The sequence below is a fragment of the Staurois parvus genome, unplaced genomic scaffold (assembly GCF_062004578.1).
Source record: "Staurois parvus isolate SC_StPar_1 unplaced genomic scaffold, SC_StPar_1.0 ptg000172l, whole genome shotgun sequence".
Taxonomy (NCBI): Eukaryota; Metazoa; Chordata; class Amphibia; order Anura; family Ranidae; genus Staurois; species Staurois parvus.
Window position 1 is genome coordinate 4,747,764 of NW_028317968.1, and position 23,772 is coordinate 4,771,535.

The window sequence follows — 23,772 nt, forward strand, 5'->3', positions numbered from 1 at the left end:
TGTGACAATTTCAAATACGAGGGTTTAACACATTCTTATCTGGCCTTCAACTTTTGCTCTGACAATGAAGTTGCAGAGCTAAAAAAACCCCCAAAAACTATCAAATATTTTAAAGGGAGAGATGATTTAAATTCAATGTGTGACACCTCTGAAAGCTCTGATAAACTGTGACAAATTATTAAAATTATATCACATTTAAACAGGTTGGATTACCTATGAATGAGATTATGAAAGCTGAATTAACAGAATAACTGTACTTTTAAAAAAAAAACAGTTCAGCAATAGACAGCCAGTATACTGTCTTTGTATATCTATACACCTTTTACAAGCAGTAATGCTCTGCTTAGCTGTCACAGACTTAAAAATTCCACAATTGTCATGCTTAAAAGGGTCAGGTACCTATTCTAAGGAAAGAGCATGGGTTTACTTTCCAAATATATTTCTGCCCCTTCTAGCTATTGAAGCATGCTGGCAGTTTTAGCACCAGATTTTGTACTTTCCAATTTTAGGAAATCAACCCCATAGGCTCCAGATCTTGATTTCAACTCATGCAATAATGTGTCTCTTTTGGCTGGATCTAGGATCCTTGATCTAGTCTTAATTAACCATCGTTTTGCTGACTACTATGCAAATTTATATTCCTCTAAAGCTACCTATACATCACAGGACCGGTCCCGGTATTTGGATCGTGTTGAATTACCATCTCTTTCTCTGGCCCAGAGGGGAAAATTGGAGGCTCCGGTTTCCTTGGAGGAGAGCCAGCAGGCAATCTGCGCTCTCCAATCTGGCAAATCGCTGGGTCCAATAGAGTTTTATAAAACATATATTGAACAACTGGCTCCCCCCACTTCCAAACCCTTTTTAATGCCCTGCATGAGACGGAAACCTTGCCCTCTTCTATGCTCCAAGCGGTGGCAGTGGTGATTTTAAAGCCTGGGAAGGATATGACATTGCTCCTCTTATCGACCAATTTCCCTGTTGAACACTGATGTGAAAATACTTGCTAAAGTGCTTGCTGGAAGGCTGTACTCGGTTATGTCTACGCTACTACACAATGATCAAACAGGCTTTATGCCGGGTAAAGGCACGGACATCAATATACAGAGACTATTTACCATATCTCTATAGCTCGGGACAGAGACGACCCTGGTGTGGTGCTGTCCCTGAACACTGAAAAGGTCTTCGACTCGGTTGAGTGGCAATATCTGTGGGAGACTCTGAGACTTTTCGGATTTGGCCCCAATTTAATTTCATGGGTCAGGTGTCTATACTGTCTATACAGTGCGCCATATGTGAGAGTCTGCACTAACAATATCCTTTCTTCCCCTTTTGCTCCCCACAGGGGCACTCGGTAGGGTTGCCCACTTTTGCCGGGCCTGTTTGCCCTGGCGATTGAGCCCTTGGACTGCCTGATCTGTTCTTCCACGACCTTGCAGGGGCTTCCTGTGGCTGACTGGGAGGATAGAGTTTCCCTGTATGCAGACGACACCCTTTTATATCTGCAAGACTGTGATTCATCTCTTAAAGCGGCGCTTGACATCATCGATCGATTTGGTCGTTACTCTGGAATACACATAAATTGGGAGAAGTCAGTACTATTTCCTCTTGCGCTGGGACCTTTGCCTATCATTTCATTTTCCCCTATTAAATCGGTCTCCAAATTTAAATACTTGGGCATGATGGTATAGCAGGACCTGACAAATTATCTTTTGGAGAATCTTCATCCTCTTCTACAACAACTGCAGACTAAATGTAACGCCTGGTCTTCCCTTCCAATCAGCACAGTTGGCCAAGTAAATCTTTTTAAAATGATTTTTCTACCTAAATTTCTCTACAAGTCCCGCAGTTCTTTTTCCGTCGTGTGGATGACATTGTCTCGGCGTTTCTCTGGGCTGGGAGGGCCTCTAGACTTTCCCAATCTACCCTACACTTACCAATTAATCATGGGGGCCTGGCACTACCTAGGCTACTTCTATACTACTGGGCAGCTGTTTTGGTCACGGTGCGCTGGTGGTTCTCTCAGCCTAGGGATAAAGCAGCGGAGATCCTGGAGGCGGCTGTGTTGGGCTCTTATGCAGAATTTAGTAATCTGGTTGATAGGGGTCCGAAGTCTAACCCGGCCATCACTATTCCAATTCCCCTGTCATACAGACTGACCCTTTGGAAAGCTTGTTGATAGAGATAGATTTGCCTAAACCCTTATCCTCTCTCCACTCCCTGTTATTACCCCTATCCACCCCTAGAATGCAGTCGCTTTACAGTAAATGGCATGCAGATCATCCATCCATGACAGAGGATGATTGGGAGGATTGTCTTCTGCAATGCCTCCCTACTATGATCTCAGCCAGGGATTGCTTCATACAACTAAAATGTATCCACAGAGTATATTACACCCCGTGGCGACTGGCTGTGATATATCCTGGTAGATTGGCAACATGTCCCCGGTGTGATATGGCAGTGGCCACATTTAACCATATGTTCTGGGACTATACGAAGCTTTTTGGACCGGGGTATTGGACACTATTAACACTGTTGGTAACTTGTCCGTTCCCATGGATCTGCTGATAATGTTGTTGGGCCTTACTGACCTCATAGCGGCATCGAAGCATAGCAAACTGTTTGTCTTTTTATTCTCTATATTATGCTAGAAGGGAAATTTTGTTGAGATGGAAGCTGTCCACCCCACCCACGGTATTGGGGTGGAAGGCAGCAATCAATGGTGCGCTTCCTTTGTATAAATGTACATTAATGAGTCGCAACTGTCCAGCTAAATTTGATCAAATCTGGGCTGGGTGGGTGGAGGCACAGGGCCTTACGATATGAGCTATGGTGTTTCCAGATCATTGTTGTGTCAAGTCTGCAATGACTAACCAATTCGCTACTATTTGTGTTATTTACCTTTTATTCCTTTACCCCCCCCCCCTTTTTTTTTCTTTTCTTCTACCCCTTGTCTTTATCCCCTTCTTCCCTACCCTCTCCTTTTCCCTTCTTCTTCATCTCATGCTCTTCGATTCTCCTCTTAACTCCTTTCCCTTGCAGGTTGTTAACATCTGGACCATAATATGTATGTGATTACATAGTCTGCTCAGGATAACAGGTTGATACTGTAAGTTTCTCAGCTTTTGAACATTAGTGTATGATGCATATTTACTGTATACTAAATTGATTGTTTTCATGTACCTTGGATTGTTTATACCTTTGTATGATTTCAATAAACGTAACTGTTAAAAAAAAAAAAAATAATAATGTAGTACTCAAAACATACAAGGAGCCAGCATGTAGCAAATTGGTCTAGTGGTTAGCACTTTCGCCTTGCAGCACTAGGGTCCTCTGTCTAGGATATTATCTGCATTGAGTTTATATGTTCTTAGTGCTTGTGTGGGTTTCCTCCGGGTACTTTGGTTTCCTCCCACACTTCAAAGACACAGTGGTAGGTTATTTGCCTCCCATCTAAATGGGCCCTAGTATGTTTATGAATGCATGCATGCACATGAGCTTAGATTGTAAACATCTTGAGGGCAGGGACTGAAGTTAATGTACAATATGTAATGCACTGCGTATATTGTTGCAGCCATGTAAATAACTAATAAAAAAAATAAAATGTGATTTAACACACCAGCAACCATGTTAAAGCTACAAACGTTTTGGTTGTAGCTGACCTTTCACTGTAGAGTGAAGCTACAAGACCACCTTCTCTCCTGTCACAAATTCTGAAATTTGTGTTCTAACAGGAAGAGAATACAAGTGAATAATAGTTTACACAGCAATCCCTGAGAAATACCAAAAAGATTCTGATTATGACCATAGCCTGACTTTTAGCAAAGGTGTCAGCTGTGTATAAAACATTATAGCTGTCAAAAAAGACTTGACTAATGAGTCACAAGTGACAAGAAACTCAAGCAGACAACATAGAGAAAAATGGCATTTCTAAACAGTGCTTTAAAAGGTTAGAGGTTGTGTATGGTACTTTATTGAAAGTGTAAGTAAGGGAAAGGCTCATAAACTAGATGCTTTAGAACATAACGTTCAAAGCTAAATGCAAATGGTCATGCACGTGAGCTGCCTTGATGTGATAGGAAGAGAGAATCCAAAATGGACACCAATGAAAGCAGGAGAGAAGGATAATGCCAGTTTATTAGAAACTACTGAGTGAGAAGCAGTTACCCATTGCGTATCCTCTCCCATCTGCAAAGGTAGGCGGGACACAGGAGGAAAGAAGCAGAAAGGTTACTGTCAGCAAAGAGACAGCTGAACTACAGAAAATAACCATCAGCGCTTACAACAGCAAATCTAACATCCCTGACAAATTCCAGGCCTGAGCGGACACTGTCCTTGTGGCATTAGTATTAATGGTGCTTCTAGTATTTGGGTGAGGACAGGATGTTCCTGACACAAGCAGAAACAAAATTCAAGTTGACTGCCAAAGTCACACTAACCCTTTACGAGTCAGATTTCTCTGACTACTGTTAACTAAATGCATTTAGCTCACAATCTTACTAGTATGAACAAATTACAGCACAACAGCCTATTCAAATGCATATGTTATACAATTACATTTTAATATTCATGCTAAGAAATCATACATAGTCAATAAGCTGCCGTCAAATTATGTATACTTTTTTTATTTTTAATTTTGACAGACTGACAGATGTTTACAGTTTTATAATTTATGAGTGCACAGGTCTGTGTACTCATTTGATACCCAGTGATGAGCCTAATCTCTGAAGAACACAATCTATTTGTTTGGGGAGGAGTGGGGATAAAATAGACTGAGAATGTCGGTTGAGCTCAGTAGGTGACTACAGTGCTTAACATTTAAGCTGGGTACACATGGGCTGAAAAGCAGCTGAAAACAGTCGGTTTGGCAGTAACCAGCTGATTTTTGGCCTGTGTGTACAGCTTTCTGTCCAGCTTCTGCCGAAAAGGCATGCTGGAAAACCAGCATCCAACCAGTATCCAATCAGCGCTCGCAGCCAATGGCTGTCAGAACTCAACAGCACAGTGGGGGAGATCGATGCACTAACATAGCTTGGGTTAGTGCGGCAATCTCTCATTTTATTTTTTTTATTCCTGCTAGGTTAAACGGAAAAAAACTTTTTGCATGTACCCTGCATTATTCTGGGTTCAGTTTTCTATACCTGGCCTGCCAGGGCCCAATCCTTCTGATTCAGACTACTACCCTTGTCAAAATGTTCACTACATTTACGTCTTATCTCAGAATGAGACACACATGTAGTGAAACTTTGTTCTCTTCTCTATTGCAAAAAGGGGAATAATAGGAAAGTCTTTGCAAAATTGCATTGTCACACTAAACGCTCAAATTATAAGCACTGCTTGCCTTTATCGGCCCATGTATAGTTTCCCTACAGCAGGGGTGCTCAACCTTTTGAGGAGCGAAGGCCATGGAAGTGATCTTCTAACCAGTTGTGGGCCACAAGAAAATAAGATGGTTCAGAATTTTGAATATTTTATTTTGAATAGCACAATGAACATTTTTCTCCTGCAGACGCTGAATCCCAACAAGGTGGGAGATGAGGAGAAGCCAGCTTTCAGCAGTTGCAGGAGGAAAATGGAGAGGATCGGTCCCTGTATTATGCCACCCCTCCTGCCCAAGTATAAAACAGAATGTTGCAGGGAGGCCACACGGGCCTCCTGGAGCATCGGGTGGGGTTACAATTGTGACCCATGGTACTACACCAGCAGTTGGAGATGTGTGCTAAAAACACATCTCAACTATGGGGTTTTACAGCCCCCCGAAATATAAACGAGCTCTTACTGTCTTGATCCCCCTATAAGGCTTCTTCACACTGATGCACTGCCACACCGCAGTTACAGTGCAATGCACCTTCATCTCTCCTGCAGGTTAGCTGGGCTTTGCCACAAACGTCTATTATATCTTGTGGGAGTAGTGCACTTTCAGAAAGTGCACCAAACCCGCAGGAAAAAATAGACGAGTGCTTCCCTGGTTTGAGGTCGAGAGCCACATCAGAGGGCTCCAAGGGCCACAGGTTGAGCACCCCTGCCTTAAAGTGTATTTCCTCTTTGCAGCCAAACTGAGTCTTGTTCTCATTCACAAAGCATTAATTAAATAAAATAAATGCTGCTAACATTTCACTTGATCTTTTCTGAAAACCCCAAAACTAAAGTTTTCCTTTGCAATGCACAGGGGGCTGCAGAGTTCGGCTAAGTTCACACATGCAAAAACAATTCTTATGTGAACCAACGCATCTACAGTATTATTGCAAGTTTTTGGCGTATTTAACATGCGTTTAAGGCACGTTAAAAAATGCAACCCAGATGCACTAGAAGAGGGGAAATGTTTTTTACCTCACTGATATCTGATAATCATTTGCCAAAGATGCTGTAAGGGCTAGGTCACACTGGGAATCATACAGGAATACACTGCGCATTCCTGTGGGATTCACATGCCTGTGAATTGCACTTTCAGCCCATTCATTTTGAATGGGCTGAAATCAAACCACACAGCACCAAAAGTAGTACATGTACTACTTTTAAAAACTCACTGCAACCGGAGTGCATAGCACTTTTGTACCATACAATCCGGAGTGGACAAACACCCTGCATTCACAACCTGCGTTTGGGGAATTATTAAATTAATATCGACATATAAAAATTTGAACAAGGTGCAGGAAATGTGCATAGAACGCAGGTTTCCAGCACCGTGTTCTGATGTGAACGGGCCCTAAATGCTACAGGAATATTTACGGCACATTAAGATAGACTTGAATGAAAGGAAATGACAAGCTTCAACTCCTCCCAGACTTTGCATTGCTTCCCATTGCTGTGCAGCAAAAATGAAGCAAAATGTCAACACTACAGGATTTTCAAATGCAAACTCCTCTGTACACTATCCATATTTTCCAGAGAAGGCTGCTTTGTTAGGTGTTTGGGGAGTGGCAAAAATGCGCCCCAAATGCCTGCTTCTAATGCCAATGTGGACAGGGCCTTAAAGCGGAGTTCCAGTCTCCTAGCCAACATTGCATTAACCACTTCAAATCCGGACACTTTCACCCCCTTCCTGTCCAGGCCAATTTTCAGCTTTCAGTGCTATCACACTTTGAATGACAATTGGGCGGTCATGCAACACTGTACCCATATGAATTTTTTTAGCATTTTTTTGAGACAGATAAAACTTTATTTTGGTGGTATTTATTCACCACTGGGATTTTTATTTTTTTTGCTATATAAATGAAAAAGTCCAAAAATTTTGAAAAAAAGTGTTTTTCTTATACACTTTTGCAAATAAATAAACTTTCTTCATAAATCTTGGCCAAAATGTATTCTGTTATCTTTTTAGTAAAAAAAAAAAAAATATCCCAAATTTATAACCAAAAATTATAATTTTTAAAAAAACATTTTTACATTTTTATTTATTTTTTTATATTATTTGTTTTTTTTTTAAAACATACTGTCACCCTAACAGTACAGTGCCACCATAGTGACACTGTGCTACTTGTGGGGGGTGATGGAGATTTTTTTTTTCTTTTTTACACTGATTGCTTTTATACCTATAAAGGCTGTAAAATCAATAATTTCTCCTTCTCTCTGGCTGCATTCTTGCAGCCCTTGAGAAATACTGTGTGAGCTGTGATTGGTCACAGCTTGTCACGTGGTACAATGCTGTTGTGAATAGCCTTGTACCATGTGACCTCTGTGATCATTCACAGATTTCACACGTAGTAAGCAATGATGTCAGAAGTGACATCTTGCTTACTACTATTCATGTGATCACTGATTGGCCAACCAGTGATCATATGATCGGGACGTCACACAGAGGTCTCGTACAACGATCGGTGTTCCGCTGTGTCCGGAAGATCGCAGTGCTGCGTGCTCCCAGGAAGCGCGCACAAGCAGGGAAGCGGGGAGGACGTTTATAAAAATTGGTTAATAGCATTGCAGGTATCATTGTAATTCCTCATAAGCAGAATGGATAATGTTGCCCATGTACACATTGTAATTACTTACAAACTGATTATTTTCTTTTGTCCCCCTCAAGCTGCGGCCATGCAGGATTTTGGCAGCTGAAGCTGGTCTGGCTTCATTTCCTGAATTTCGTGCAGCTGGCTACCCAGCATGCACCCTGGGATCTCGCGCATAAGTAGTAATGACACTGCGAAGCACGCTTTGTGTACCCGCATTAAATGCACGAAGACTCTTGGGATCGATGACGTAGATATCTCAGGATTCAACGGGCAAGGCTGATGAAGCAATTGCCTAGGAGGCCCCAGCCGGAAGTCACGGGGAACATTACTAAAAAAGGTATTTTCTGCAGGAAATTTCTACATTTCAGTATCCATATCTTGATTCACTAGCAGTGTACATTACAATGTGGGTAATTCCTAAAAATGACTGGAACTCCGCTTTAAAGTAAAAGTAAACTAAAGGGAAACTAAAAGCAAAACTTTTTTTTTAGTTTTGGATAGAGTGGAGAAGGATTAGAACTCCTCTCAGTTTATACTGCTGTCTGTGGCCTCGTTAAGGAGATTTGCCCTATTTGTCCTGTTTACCATTATCATTGACAGTGAAAGTAAAAGAAAATCCTACATTTTGAGTTGTCCCCAGAAAAGTAAACGATGGGAAATGTTCAAATAGGGACACTAGTTCTGGGTTCCTGGGGGGTCCTCAAGCAATTCCCTTAATTTGCAGGGATTTCCTCTCACTTCCTGTTTGGCTATGAGGCAGGAAGTGAATGGAAATCTCCACAATGGGACACAGATGGTGAAAACAAAATCCAACAGGGGTTATAACCCTCTCTTGCTCTATACAAAATTAGTTTTACTTTAATGCTTACCATAATTAACCCTGTCTATACTGTGCTGGCAGATCTCAATATCAGTTGTAAACTAAATTTGAATATTGTCTGTCCTAACAAAGGGATAAAAGGCCAACAAGCTGGGCTTCTGCATTGTGTGTCAGAAGCCCAGGTCATTGAGTCAGAAACTCAGTGTGCCAGTCTTTGTCAGCGGGTACAGATTAATGTTTCCCCCCCCCCAAGTTTTAGAATAAGGGATTCAACCTCTCTTTGGTTTTTTACTGCAGTCTTTATTCCTTTTAGAAGATTTTCCCTCACTTTATTTCCTAATAATCCACGCTACAGGAAAAAAAAGGGTCACAGACAGCAATACAAAATCTGACAGATATTCTAACTCCACCCTACTATAAGAACATGAAGACCACAAGTAAAAAGTTTTGATGAGATCTGTTTTAAGATAAACAACCACTTATTTATTTGGATTGAGCACACTTACAGGTGAAACTCGAAAAATTTGAATATTGTGCAAAAGTTCATTTATTTCAGTAATGCAACTTAAAAGGTGAAACTAAATATATGAAATAGACTCATTACATGCAAAGCAAGATAGTTCAAGCCGTGATTTGTCATAATTGTGATGATTATGGCTCACAGCTCATGAAAACCCCAAATCCACAATCTGAGAAAATTAGATTTTTATATGCAATCAATAAAACAAGGATTGTACATAGAACAATATCGGACCTCTGAAAAGTATAAGCATGCATATGTACTCAGTACTTGGTTTGGGCCCCTTTTGCAGCAATTACTGCCTCAATGCGGCGTGGCATGGAAGCTATCAGCCTGTGGCACTGCTGAGGTGTTATGGAAGACCAGGATGCTTCAATAGCGGCCTTCAGCTCTTCTGCATTGTTCGGTCTCATGTCTCTCCTCTTTCTCTTGGCAATGCTCCATAGATTCTGTATAGGGTTCAGGTCAGGTGAGTTTGCTGGCCAATCAAGCACAGTAATCCCACGGTCATTGAACCAGGTTTTGGTGCTTTTGGCAGTGTGGGCAGGTGCCAAGTACTGCTGGAAATTGAAGTCAGCATCCCCATAAAGCTCGTCTGTGGAAGGAAGCATGAAGTGCTCCAAAATCTCCTGGTAGACGGCTGCGTTGACCCTGGACTTAATGAAGCACAGTGGACCAACACCAGCAAATGACATGGCTCCCCAAATCAACACAGACTGTGGAAACTTCACACTGGACTGCAAGCATCTTGCAGTGCGTGCCTCTCCATTCTTCCACCATACTCTGGATCCTTGGTTTCCAAATGAGATGTAAAAGTTGCTCTCGTCAGAAAAGAGGACTTTGGACCACTGAGCAACAGACCAGGTCTGTTTTTCTTTAGCCCAGGTAAGATGCTTCTGACGTTGTTTGTTGTTCAGGAGCGGCTTGACAAGAGGAATACGACATTTGAAGCCCATGTCCAGGATCCATCTGTGTGGGGTGGCTCTTGATGCACTGACTCCAGCCTCAGTCCACAACACTTTTGAATGGCCTTTTCCTGACAATCCTCTCCAGGCTGCGGTCATACCCTGCTGCTTGTGCACCTTTTTCTTCCACACTTTTCTCTTCCACATAACTTTCTATTAATGTGCTTTTTGATACAGCACTTTGGGAACATTCAACCTCTTTGGCAATTACCTTTTGAGCCTTTCCCTCCTTATGGAGGGTGTCAATGATGGTTTTCTGCACAACTGTCAGGTCAGCAGTCTTTCCCATGATTATGAATCCTTCTGAATCAGACTGAGAGACGATTTAAAGGCTCAGGAGCCCTTTGCAGGTGTTATGGCTTAATTAGCTGATTAGAGTGGGACACTTTGAGCCTAGAATATTGCACCTTTTCACAATATTCTAATTTTCTGAGATTGTGGATTTGGGGTTTTCATGAGCTGTAAGCCATAATCATCACAATTATGACAAATCACGGCTTGAACTATCTTGCTTCGCATGTAATGAGTCCATCTCATATATTAGTTTCACCTTTTAAGTTGCATTACTGAAATAAATGAACTTTTGCACGATATTCTCATTTGAGTTTCACCTGTACAAACATCAATTAACAAGGTCCTTTCACAGGAAGAGAATGAATAGATCCACATTTACTGCTGAAGTAGACCTTTACTTTTATTGATGTAATTCTTTTCATAGCAGGTAAAAAGTTAAAAGACAGCAACACCAATGATTCTTTCAGGCATATATGTGTTTTCTCAGAGAACGTGTATATTATGTACTTAGCATAATTAGCATTAGCGGTTTTAATTTTCTAACTGCTATGGGGTGATTTGTATCAATAAAAGGAAAAGAACTATAGCTAAGGTAAAATGTGACTTATTCATTTGCTAGTCAATGATTAATGTGGGCTGATTAAAGATCAAAGCACCAAAAGGGTTGTTATTATTATTATACAGTATTTATATAGCGCCAACGGTTTGCTCAGCGCTGTACATTGTAATGGGAATTATTAATATTATGCTACCAAAAGGCATGAGATCCTGATCCTGCTCTGGTTGCGATGTGGCACATGAACATTACATCACAGGTATGGGTCTAATAAGCAAATCTTATGATTGGGAGCTCCAGGCACCCTTGGAAGTGCTGCAATTAGAAGAAAACATGTATCTACGAGCAGCTGTTCCTGCCAGCTATGTGCTAGAGGCTCAGACCAGATCACTGCTATCATGATACTTAAGAGTACATGAAGAGTCAAGGAGCAATAAATATGTAAATGATGATTGCTAAAATAAGCAGCTTAAAGAGAAGCTACACAATTTCTTACCAGGCTATCTAGGCCTCCACCAAGCAGATCCACTGCTCCCATCTGCATTGTAGATACTTGTGGCACATTTCCTGGAGGTCCGAGGTCTAGATTAAGAAGGTCACCAAGGAGGTCTCCTTGAGAGGGAATGACTTGTGGCTGCTCGAGGGCAGAGGTAGGAGCTGGTCCTATAGGGCTGTCTCCAATATCAATGCTAGAATTCAATATTAGACAGAAAAAAAAATTATGTACACAATATTACATTTCAGGGGAAAACTACCGCCCTTCGTCCTTGTTCCTTAGTAAAAATGTAAATACTTAAAGTATTAGGGGCATGTAACAGTATAGGGGACACTTTACAAGCCAGTCACAGTTGCAGCAGTTCTAAGATCATCACTTGTTGTGTTAAGATTCCTGTGTTGAAAACCACAGGTGAGTCAAACTGCTAGTGCAGAGAAGCATGTTAACATGATTAGTAGAGGACAAAATGTAGGTGGCTAAAGTTATGTGAAAATATGAAAATTTTCCTGTAAAATTTTTAATTATTCATGGTCATCCTAACCTCCCAACTGATTTAATATGATTGGCAGATGTGGAAGGGATTAAAGCCAAGACAACTTTAACAGCTAAAGTAAAGATTTACATCTAACTTCAGCTGCATATACAGTATGGCTGTATCTACTGACCATCGTTTTACTACTGATGTATTTTTCCAACATTTGTTCAGTTTTCACTGCCCAGGTTTATGACATGTTTACCTTAAAGCACCTTTTAGCTCTAGGTTGGGAGGGTTAAATACAGATTTTTAATTGACATTAGTTAAGGCTCCTAAAGTCTGCTATAATAGCAGAAATTCCCTGTGCTACCTACCCTTAATAACAAACATGAAATACTTTTTCACAGTAAAGCATTCTCAGATGAAATATTATTTACCATTTTACAAAAGGACCACAACGCTCACCTTCCATGCTGGATTGGTAGGTGTTTACGATGGACTCCATGGCTGCCTTCAACAAAAGCATTGGGTGGCTTGTGGTACACTGAAGCCAGAGATCCAATGTGGCAAATCAGCTCATCCAGCAAAGTGGGTTCTATAAGGTCCGTCTCCTCAGAGATAAGTGGCTTCTCGGAAAGTACCACCTCTTTGGCAGTCACAGGGTCAGTGGAGAGCAAACGCCAGTAAATATATCCTCGATCACGTAGGTCAGGGTTATCAGAATCCTTTGATAAAAAGAAGGTGACACTCAGCACACCCACAATATGTCACCAATACACGATTATCAACAGCGGTAATATTCGAAACAAATGTTTAATGCTTTAAACCTAGACCAAATGCCATGGGCAAACCAATTACAGCTGTACATTTAATTATATTTGGCCTCATGCTGAGATCATTAAAAAAAAAAACTATATTAGAGACTGCAAAAGCCTAACAGCACATCTAAATTCTAAAGCACAATTTGTTTTTAAATAAACTTTAATGCTCGCCATACACATGGCAACATTCGGGCCATTTCAAACAATTTCCATCATCTTTAACCAGCTTTCAATTACAAGAACAATCAAATGGATCAAAGCATGCAGCCTACAACAGTTTCTTTAAAAACTATAAAACAATTGTCATTGTTGGTGATAGGTTACTTTGCTAGTTTGTTTTCTAATTTTATTTAAAAGCTGGTTTAAATTGTCAGGTGTATGGCTAGTATAAGCACTTCCCCAGCTTATAGTTACAAACTCCAAAATGACCTTACAGCAGGGCAAGCTCACACAACAAATGACTCAGTACTTTATGCAATCCACTTATTTGCAATGCAAGGCAAAGCATATGTAAACCATGTCCTAAAGTATATGTAAAACAACCAAAATAGAAATGAAAGGTAAAATATTTGTGTATAGATATAAACAAACATTATCAATACCTTTTTTCCCCTTTTTCATAAGTGATCACATACCCTCTGTTCTCAGCTGCATAGGGAGCTGGAAGAGGAGAAACAGCAATACACTGATCTTCCCAGTGAATAGCTGTGTGGGAAAGGGGGGGGGGTGTCAGTAGAAGCCTGAGCATTGGATTAGCTCCCATCACAGAACTGACCACACTGTGCCTATTGTGGTCAGTTTTTAACAAGCTATAAGAGGGACTGGCAGGAAAACCAGGGATTTCAAACAAAGGAAGCAATACAAAGAGAACATGGTATTTTTTCATACTGGTACATGGTACTTTAATGTATTTCTTCCAGTGCACACACACAGCGCTCATTAGCTCCCCCACTACTCTGTTCAGCCTCGTATAAACTCCAAATTTCTCTAGTCAGAGATTACAAAAGTTCTGAGGATTTACTGTCAACCCACATGCTGGGTCAACCACCAAGAGCCAGAGCTGTCAAATAAGGCACACACGTGGGTATGGGTGCACGACCCCGAACGCAGACAGTGTGAGCTCAGGGACATGTGCCTGGAACCACATGGATGTCGAACTGGGAAGCAGGGGCTACATCCCAAATGGCATCAATGGGACTGCCTACATGGGGATGCATGGAGCACCTGTGCAAGTAAATACGGCCCTTGCAGGGGTATACGCTGTCATATGCCCTGCGTGAATAAGGCCTTACAATTTTTTTTTTTTTTTTAATTTCAAATTTTTTTTTTACAGTTTCATTGTCATCCACTGATTAGAACTACTGGTTTGTTCAGCAGTCTCTGCTGAACAATTCTGCTATACGTTCATGTTCACTGAAGTGACCATGAGCTTATAGCAGAAGTGGGAATGGAGGGCCAACTGGAAGCAGTGCTGTAGGACTGCATGCCATATGGACCTGGCAGCGAAAGGGTTAAAGGATAAGTTCACCTTTTTAACATGTTACACCCCCCAAGTCACAACTGTGTCAGCAGGCACAGGTTTCTTCACACAATGCCAGCTGTCACAATTTAAAAAAAGATGTGGCTATGCGAGGCTCCGTTCATCCGGCCATGTCATTCATTCACAGAGTTCTGTGAATGGGAGAACTACAAGTATCAACAAGCCTTTGCAGCTGACAGTCTGTAGTTCTCAATGAACTACAAGAGCACTGGTGAGCACTCTAGAGAGTTCATTGAGTCTTCCTGTCAGTGTGTGACTGCCTGCCCGTACAAGGTATGAGCAGATAGCTCAGAATGAAAGTCTACAGGAGCCCTGCATTGCACCCGCGATCTACTGATCGCAGGTGCAATGCTTTACAGTCTCCTAATAAAAAAATAATAAATGCACATCTTTTTGTAGGTAAAATAAAATGTGCATTTATTTTTTTCTTATCCTTTAAAGAGAGCCTGATGGTTTGCCCTGCTTAGTGAACTGCAGTTCAGAGAATAGCGCATTATGACCATGGAGATTGATAAAGAGGCTTTTCAGAATGCTGAAAAATGTAATGACCTATGTTCATGGTTTCTGCATGAGTGAGGGGTGGGTAGCAGAGCTTGACAACAGCTTTGGTTCCCATACTCCCCAGCAATGAAAGACAAGTAGACAAGGATCCAAAATTTCCAATCTAGAATCTTGGTATTTGCGAAGAGCTTTCACAATAGGCTTAGTTACAACAGGTAGCAAGATAGTGATTTTGCACCTTAAATATTTGTGAGTTGCATCTCCTTTCAGTTTTATCCATCATAACAAGGGTTAATGTTATGATAAACATTTTTATAAAAAAAAAAAAAAATACCACAAATCACAGTTCAACCAAACACGATCTGATAGTAAAGCCCAAACTCCAGGATCCCCTGCTTTATTTACTATTGTTCAGCTCATACAAAAATCCACCTAAAATTACAAGCTTTAAAAATGCTGCATATTGCACTTGGTCTAGGAACCGACAATTATGCAGCTATGCTCAGAAACCTGGAGGAGTGTCTGGGCGGCAGCCTCACATTATCCCCTACAGTTTCCAGGAATACATGTTCCATGAGTAGACACTATGGTTTATCCTTGGGAGGAATTGCGTCAAGGGTGGAAAGGCGGATTCGTAGCTTTGCATCCTCAGAAAAATGCAGAAAGAAAGGGAAAGTAGGTAGGGAAAGGGCAGGTAGGCTAATCATAGCAGCATTTTACCAATTCCATCAAACTTACTCTTCACATTGACATCTGTACATCAGCACACAATAGCACTGAGAACTATATGGGTACGGTGAGGGGACTGGGTGCCGGACAAAAAGCTTTTTGGTCCACAGGGCAGGAAATCAAGAGGACAGGTGCATGGAAACAATGACTGAATGAGGATAGTGCATTAGGTCGCACAAATATTTTTTTGCAGAAGGCTGAGAGGAAGGGTACTTGATTGCCAATACATATGTTAGTTTTGAAATTTGCCCTGAGTTAGGCTTTAAAGGATAAAGTGAATTGTTTTGCATTGAGGGAAAAGAACTTGATCAGTACATAGGCATTAAACATTTCTGATAAATTTTGGACATGAAACATGGAAACAATATATAAGGTAGAAATGAGTGTTGCAATAGAATATGCAGGCTCAGTATGACTCTGTGGATTATCTCTCAATAGCCCTTTCCTAAAACCCTTTTCTCAAGGCCTCCCTAATTCTCCTCCACAAAGAACAGCTTGTAATGATAAAATGGTACACCAGAGAAAAAGGCAAAATAAAAGTGAATCCCACTGGATATGGAAGGATTTTAGGGATTCAGGGGTTTAGCACTAAAAAGCATCTGCAGAGATGCCCTCGGTTGTATTTCTCATCTACGTACAGCGTAGACCTGAATGTCAAAGACAAGTGTTAAGTCATACCTTTGTCATTACCGGTTTATATACAAAACACAGCACCTGCTTTAAAAGCCTGTTCTTACCTTCAATTTCTGAATATGCAGTTAAAAGTACTCAGAGAGGTACATATAATACTTGTTAAAATAAAATCAATATTGCATTTTTTCTGTATTTCAAAACAGATCATACTGAAGTATACATGTCACCTTATCATACATCACAATTTGTGAAAAAGTGAGCCACTTTAATAGACAAAAAACGTAATCAACAAGCAACAGACAGGTATGAAGGGCAGGTAACAAGGGCTTGCATATACCTTTACCAGCATATACCTGTAGCAGCTTTCATAGTCCCCTGCTCTGTCTGACTGCCAGACTAATCGGGCTACAACCAGGAAATATCAGAGCTCCCTCCAACCCCTCATACATTCCTATTGATATAGGCTGCCTCTCTGGCCTAAAAAAAAGTGCAGGTAGGCAAGCTTTGCATTACGAGAAGGTACCACAGCTTTGTCCAATCAGAACAGCCTGGCAGCAAGGTAAATTGGGGGCTCTAAAATGCTGCTTCGGGTATGTGTACGAACCTCTAGGTGCTTGCACTTTATATCTGTACCTGTGACTCTCAAAGGGTCAATGATAAAATGTATCATAGGTAAAATGTTCTTTATTTTTGCCAAATGTGAGAGACCCTTTCACTCCCAAAGGAGTAGTTGCTTCCTTTATTAGGAGATGCTTACTCCTAACTAAAGTCACCTATTAGTTGCATTAGTAGAAAGACTACAAGAATAAGACAACAGGGTACAAGGGGTTCTGAAAACAGTCATGCCTCTCGGCCCACAAAAGTTATTGTAATAAATAGAAAGTCTGACACGTAAGTAAAGTTGGACCTTGTGTATAGGTCATTGCTTGCCAGGCTAGATAGAATGTCTTCACAATTCCAGGAAAGATAAGAAAGGATTCTATATATTTACAAAGATATATTATGAATTTGGAAAATTAGGATTAGTGAGGCTGTTTGTAAAATTGTACTTATGAATACATGTTCCTATATCCAACCAAAAGTATTATGGTGCTACATCCCCACTCAATAGTATCTTTAAAACCTGGGGAATCATGTTTGTACATCTGACACTCCTTTTGGAACATTTAAGCAATAGTTTATTAGAATTTTATGTGGTTTTACTATGTTGTTTTGGGGTTGATAGTCTTAATGTCTTGGTGTTAAATAAAAGCTTTGGAATTGTTACCATATAATTTGTGTTTATATTGGGAGCTTTAACAGTGGTGGATATTTCTCCAGGTTTTTAAAAAGGTAAAATTATATTTATATTTTCCTTTGAAAACTCAACATCATGAAGTTTGCCAGCAAACACCCTCGCCCACCAATAGTGCTACTACCATTGGTTTCAGAAAGGCAGCAACAATGAAACAAATGTATAAACTCATCCTACTGTAACTAACACACTTTTTAATAGTAAGATATTTTTATATTTGACATTTTCTTTAATACATGTTTTTACTGCAGCATTTTGGCATCAATAAACGAATATCCTTTTAGGTGAAAGGTCCAATTTAAGGAGATATTCAACAACCTATTCACCATCCATGCCTTTACATTGCCTGAATATTGTTCATTTTCTTTGCTGCAGGCTGTTTTACACAGCTTGTAATCAATATTTCTATTGAAGTGTGGGATCATTCTAGTTTCACTTGCTCACAACCCCCTCCCCACCTTACAGCTCTGTCTCTAAGCTCTCAGAACAGCCTTGTGCTAGCTATTGTTGACAGAGCAGAGGCTGTAAGTGGGAGCACAGATCAGCAGGCAAAAGTTCCCCTCTCAGCAGCAGGGAACACAACTCTCTCTCGCTCTTTCGGCTCTAATATTTTTTGTGTCAGTTCCTTACTATGCATTTTTCTATATCCCCAATTCATGGACTTCTTTTAAAATACTTTCATTTTGTCACATTGGTGTGTAGTCATAGGACCCTAAAACAGTACAGTGCATGCTACACAGAGCACCATGAAGAGCATTTAGCATGCATCTTATCTTGCACGTACTAGATTACAGCACTATATTACTTGGCTGAGTGTTCCAGGGCTGCTGGGGCCAAAATGATGGCACCTGGAAACTAGTGGAATAAATGTTTTCATTGAGGGAGACTACAAATGGCAAGAGCCATTCACCCTGGAAACTGGTTAGCAATCAGGTTTAAAATAGGGTAGAATCCCAGTGAGAGGGTTGAAGAATGGCAGTAATAGTAGACTCTACCATATACCTGTTCATATGCAGTGATAACGATAAGAACATTGATGTTGGATATTCTCATCAGTCCTACAAAGGCCTTTAGCGATTTGATCTGGCCTCTCTCTTGAATGAATACTTCTTTCACTGCACCAGAAATACAGCTCCCATGATGTACTATTATCTATAACCATACTATGTACGGAAACAAAAACTCCGTACTAAAACAATGTAATCATGGTATTATAAAGAAAACTTTACAGTCATACTCATTTCAGAATCAATATGTGAAATATCCAACATTTTATACCCATACCTGTGTAGCTAGGCTCAGAACTTGCTGCACTAGTTCTTGTGTTTCTGATGGCTTCTTCAGGAAGAGTTTAACAATAGCAGTCAAAAGTGTGAGCTGCACCTAAAGAAACAACCAAAGAATATTAAAAAAGATAATGCCATAAAAATTTTGAGTCATAGATTTTTTTTTATTGATAGTAATCAAACACAACTGGAGGTTTATATGAGCAATCAGAAAATCCAGTTGTTTATTAGGTACCAACTGGTAAAAAAACAAGCGTGAATGCGTTTACACCGATCGAAAAATTTACCTGGCAACCAATACTAATGAAAAAGAAATTAGGACCACCCTAATCAACAAAAGCTCCACCTCAAAGCCTAACTCCAGGTTTATTGTGACTTTAAACAGTTAATTTGGGCCAAGCTGGCCCAAACTATTTCCTTCATTAATAGATGTGTCCACTGTGAGCAGTATATAAAGTGTATGTAGCATCAGTTACATTCAAAATAGAGCACTGTGTTTCGGCAGCGGGATGAGGATTTCATACCTGGAACAAGATCGAGTCAGGTTAAGTGCCGCTCAGCCGTTCATAGGAAGCCTTGTATTTTATGAATGAATTCAAGGCTTCTTACGAGTGGCTGAGGTAGAGATCCTGACATCATCTGCCTGCCTCTCCATCTCAGCCACTCAGCGGAAGCCTTGTATTCATGCATAAAATATAAGGATTCCTATGAATGACTGAGCAGCAATCAGCTTGACTCAATTTTGTCCCAGGAACGGGACGATAAGTCCCTGTCTCACTGCTGGAATACAGCAATGTATACTGTATGTAGCGGATGCTACATACAGTTTACACAGTGCTCAAAGTGGGCACATCTGTTAGTGAAGTAAATAGTTTGTTTGGGCCAGCTTGGTCCAAAACATATTATTTTATGTCACAGTAAACCTTGAGTTCTGGTTTAACTTCTTCTCGCCTGGTTATTGTAACATGACAACCGAATGTCATATAATGTCCTCGCAGGATCGTGCCACAGGCTGCGGTACAATCTGTCACCGGATGTCCACCGGACACAGCCAATGACAGATCACTACACTGGCCTGCTGCCAGTGTCATGTGATTGCTATAAGCTATAAGCTATTGCTATAAGCAATCACAGCAGATGACATGACAGTTGTAAACAATGAATGTCTTCCTTTCATTGCTTACAACTGTGCTGCTAGATGTGATTGGTCACAGTGGTCACATGTATAGACTGGGCCAATCACAGCCCATCTGTAGCATGTGATTAGCTGTAGCCAATCACAGCTGACCACAACAAAAACTACTGAATGAATTAGTTTCATTCGGTATAAACGCCTGCTTATACCAGTGGTCTCCAAACTAAGGCCCAGAGGCCAGATGCGGCCCTTTGCTTACTTTTATTTGGCCTTTTAGGCACCACTGATATGAGTCTCTATTCCTCCGACACCAAAAGCAGGGCAAAAAGTCCTGCACTTACACCAATGATGGGGCACTATTACTTCACTGACACAAATGATGTGGCACTATTCCTTCACTGACTCCAATGGTGGGACACTATTCCTCCCACTGACACCAAAGATGGGGCGCTATTCCTGCCACTTACACCAATAATGGGGCACTATTCCTCCCACTGACACCAATAACTGGGCACTATTCCTCCCACTGACACCAATAACGGGGCACTATTCCTTCCACTGACACCAATAACGGGGCAGTATTTCTCCCATTGACACCTATAATGGGGCATTATTCCTCCCACTAACACCAATAATGGGGCACTATTTCTCCCACTGAAAACAAAAATGGGGCACTATTCCTCCCACTAATACCAATAATGGTCCAGTATTCCTTCCACTGATAACAATAATGGTGCACTATTGCTTCCACCGATACCAATGATGGGGCATTATTCCATCCACTGATACCAATGATGGGGCACTATTCACCCCACTGATACCAATGATGGGGCATTATTCCTCCCACTGATACCAATGATGGGGCATTATTCCTCCCACTGATACCAATGATGGGGCACTATTCATCCCACTGATACCAATGATGGGGCACTATTCCTCCCACTGATACCAATTATGGGGCACTATTCATCCCACTGATACCAATGATGGGGCACTATTCATCCCACTGATACCAATGATAGGGCACAATTCCACCCAATGACACCATTGATTGTGCACTATTCCATGAACTAATGCCAAAGATGGAGTACTATTCCTCACCCAAATGCTAAAAATGGAACACCATTTTCTCCCACTTATGCCAGGACAAATTTCTACTCCCACTGGCCACAGTCTGGCTTCTTTCCGCAAAGCGGTCATTTTGGGGGTATTTTTACTGTCCTGGCATTTTTGGGCCTCAAGAAATGAGATAGGCCGTCAGTACATCAGGTTTTATTGATTTTTAGATATATACCATAGTTTGTGGACTCTATATCTTTCCTACCAACTAAATAATAAACACAGATTTTGGTTATTTTCACCAAATAAATGTAGCAGAATATATTTGGCCTAAATGTGTGTAGAAAGATTATTTATTTGCAAAATTTTATAACAGAAACAAAGAAAAATGCATTTATAGTGCAAATAAAATAAAAAAACAGTGATGATTAAATACCACCAAAAGAAATCTATTTGTGTGAAAAAATTATATAAATTTCATATGGGTACAGTGTTGCATGACTGCACAATTGTCATTTGAAGTGCAACAGTGCTGAAAGATGAAAATTGGCCTGGGCAGGAAGGGGGTAAATGTGCCCAGTAGGCAACTGGTTAAACTTTGCTTGCAGCTAAATTTACCTGTGTGCTCTCATCATGGAATCCTTCCAAAAAGCTCTCCAGCAGTTCATCAGCATTATCAATACGTTCTGCATATTCTCCCACGATCCAGATCATGGCAGCTCGAGCATCAGGCTCATCCAGTGAGTCCAGATTTTCACATAATGTGGCGATGATGCTCTCATATCTGGCGCATACAATAGCAATTATTCACCAGTCATTTATGCAGTACAGAATTTTTGGTTCATTGCACCAACAGGGAAAACTTACTTGTTCGGATACTTGCGGAAGATGTCCCTGATGACAACAATGGCTTCTTGCACTACATAATTTACCTTGGTCTGAATAAGGTCAAGAAGGGTGCTTACACACCTCTCCGCAGATTGCTAAGATAAAAAAAAAAATGTGAGGATACCATTTGTCACCAATTGTATTTACTGTTACAAGCATTCACCAACACTACTTTTACAAACTTCTTCCAACAATAACCACATCATATCTTAAATGTGGTGTTATGTTACTTTTATAAGTACCAATTTAGTCTGCTCTTAGTAAGCAAAGCTGAACACGCATACAGCATGTTTGAGGTCATTTTTACATTGTGTTTCTTTAGGTTATACAGTATCAGATGTGATAGGATTATGAGCACATAGATCAGGAACCTACATTCACCATGTCCAGTCTCTCACATTACATACAACATGGAAATGCAATTAATTTAGTAAATATAAACTGCTAAATACCTTTTCTCATTAGCAGTATATAGCAGTCTTGTGACTTCTATCCGTGTCCTGCTGAGCGCTGGTTAAAGCTTGTAGGAGATGTTTTCATTCTCCTCTGACTGTATGTGTCTGGCCAGCGCTGACTGGCCCTCTGCTGATCACATGCACCATCCCAAAGAAAACAATAACTCTCTAGAAATAAACACTAAACTGAGCATGTGCAGAGTGACTCCTAAAACTCTGTACTATCAGCAGATGGATTGGGGACAGTAGAAAATGGGGAGGATCAGTGAAGACGCGATACAACAGCCTTTTTACACAATAAGGAAGATTCACCCCTTAGGTTCTGCAGTGAGTATAACAAGCATGCTTTACTGCATATACAGACTGATTTTACTGTTGTGGGTTTAGTAACATTTAAAGTAGATAAGCAGGTATTTTAAATGATTTTTTTAAAAATTATTTTAAAATAAATGTAAACGTTTTTTTAAACAAAATGTAAAAATTATTTTAAATACATGTTTTAGGTTTTTTTATTAAGCAAAAAAATTGCTGTGCTGTGGATTTGAAAGAAGTAACCTGCAGAAGTCCATTGCTGGACTGAACAACCTAAAGAACCAAGAGTGAACTAGTTTCTCACCCGGTAACTTGTAAAAAAAAATGAATAACCAAATGTCTACACAGCAAGCCATCTACTACTCAGCAACGGCAAGTGGCCAGTTTTAGCTTCACTTAACCCAAAATGAAATATGAACTGGAACCTAAGACAGTGTAACCTAGAGAATGAGATCTCTGGATTTTTTTCACACACTATAAACAAGAGTGCTGGACAAACTGATTTATGTTATTACAGTGGGACAACCCTATCATAGGCTACCTTTCTGCTGCCATAAACTGATAAAGTGCTAGCCATGTGTATCTCAGAATTGTTCAGTAGGCACCTTAACAAGCTTTGATCTCTGGTTAGTTGTATTCATTTATATCTCAGAGTTGGTAATCTTAAAAGTAGCAGTACAAGGTCAGGGAGATCTTGATAGTGGTGCATGTCTTCCACTTATATATGTTGAAGAATAACTAAACCCAAACACAAATGTTATATATTGCAGCTTACCAGTCCTTAGATTTGGTGGCTGCATTTTTTTTTTCAGGCATTTTTTTCTACTTGGTGATCCTGCCAGTAAGACACTTCCTGTCCTAGGGCAATAATGTTCATTAAATGTACTATTATCTATGAAGGAGCAGCATTGTCACCCAAAGCTGCTCTCTAGATTTGGTCTACAAACACCTCATCTTCTCTTCTACATAAGAGGTTTTGTTGTCCACAAAATGCAGATGAGAAATGCTGATAACAGGGGTGTCAGGCACAGACAGAATCCATCTCTGCTC

At 40.5% G+C, this 23,772-nt stretch overlaps 1 protein-coding gene across 2 annotated transcripts in view; it reads right to left on the bottom strand.

The window, feature by feature from the left end:
• AP2B1 (adaptor related protein complex 2 subunit beta 1) overlaps positions 1-23,772 on the bottom strand; it is a 148,455-nt gene that overhangs the window by 51,864 nt on the left and 72,819 nt on the right. Inside the window, exons 10-15 of one of the 2 annotated variants that reach the window (XM_089676605.1) lie at positions 21,935-22,050; positions 21,686-21,851; positions 18,872-18,970; positions 12,535-12,794; positions 11,595-11,787; positions 4,165-4,185 (exon numbers count right to left, since the gene is read on the bottom strand). In XM_089676605.1, coding sequence (XP_089532731.1) covers positions 4,165-4,185; positions 11,595-11,787; positions 12,535-12,794; positions 18,872-18,970; positions 21,686-21,851; positions 21,935-22,050 — 855 coding nt within the window. The remainder of the gene's footprint in view (positions 1-4,164; positions 4,186-11,594; positions 11,788-12,534; positions 12,795-18,871; positions 18,971-21,685; positions 21,852-21,934; positions 22,051-23,772) is intronic. The other variant, XM_089676606.1, reaches the window with a different exon arrangement.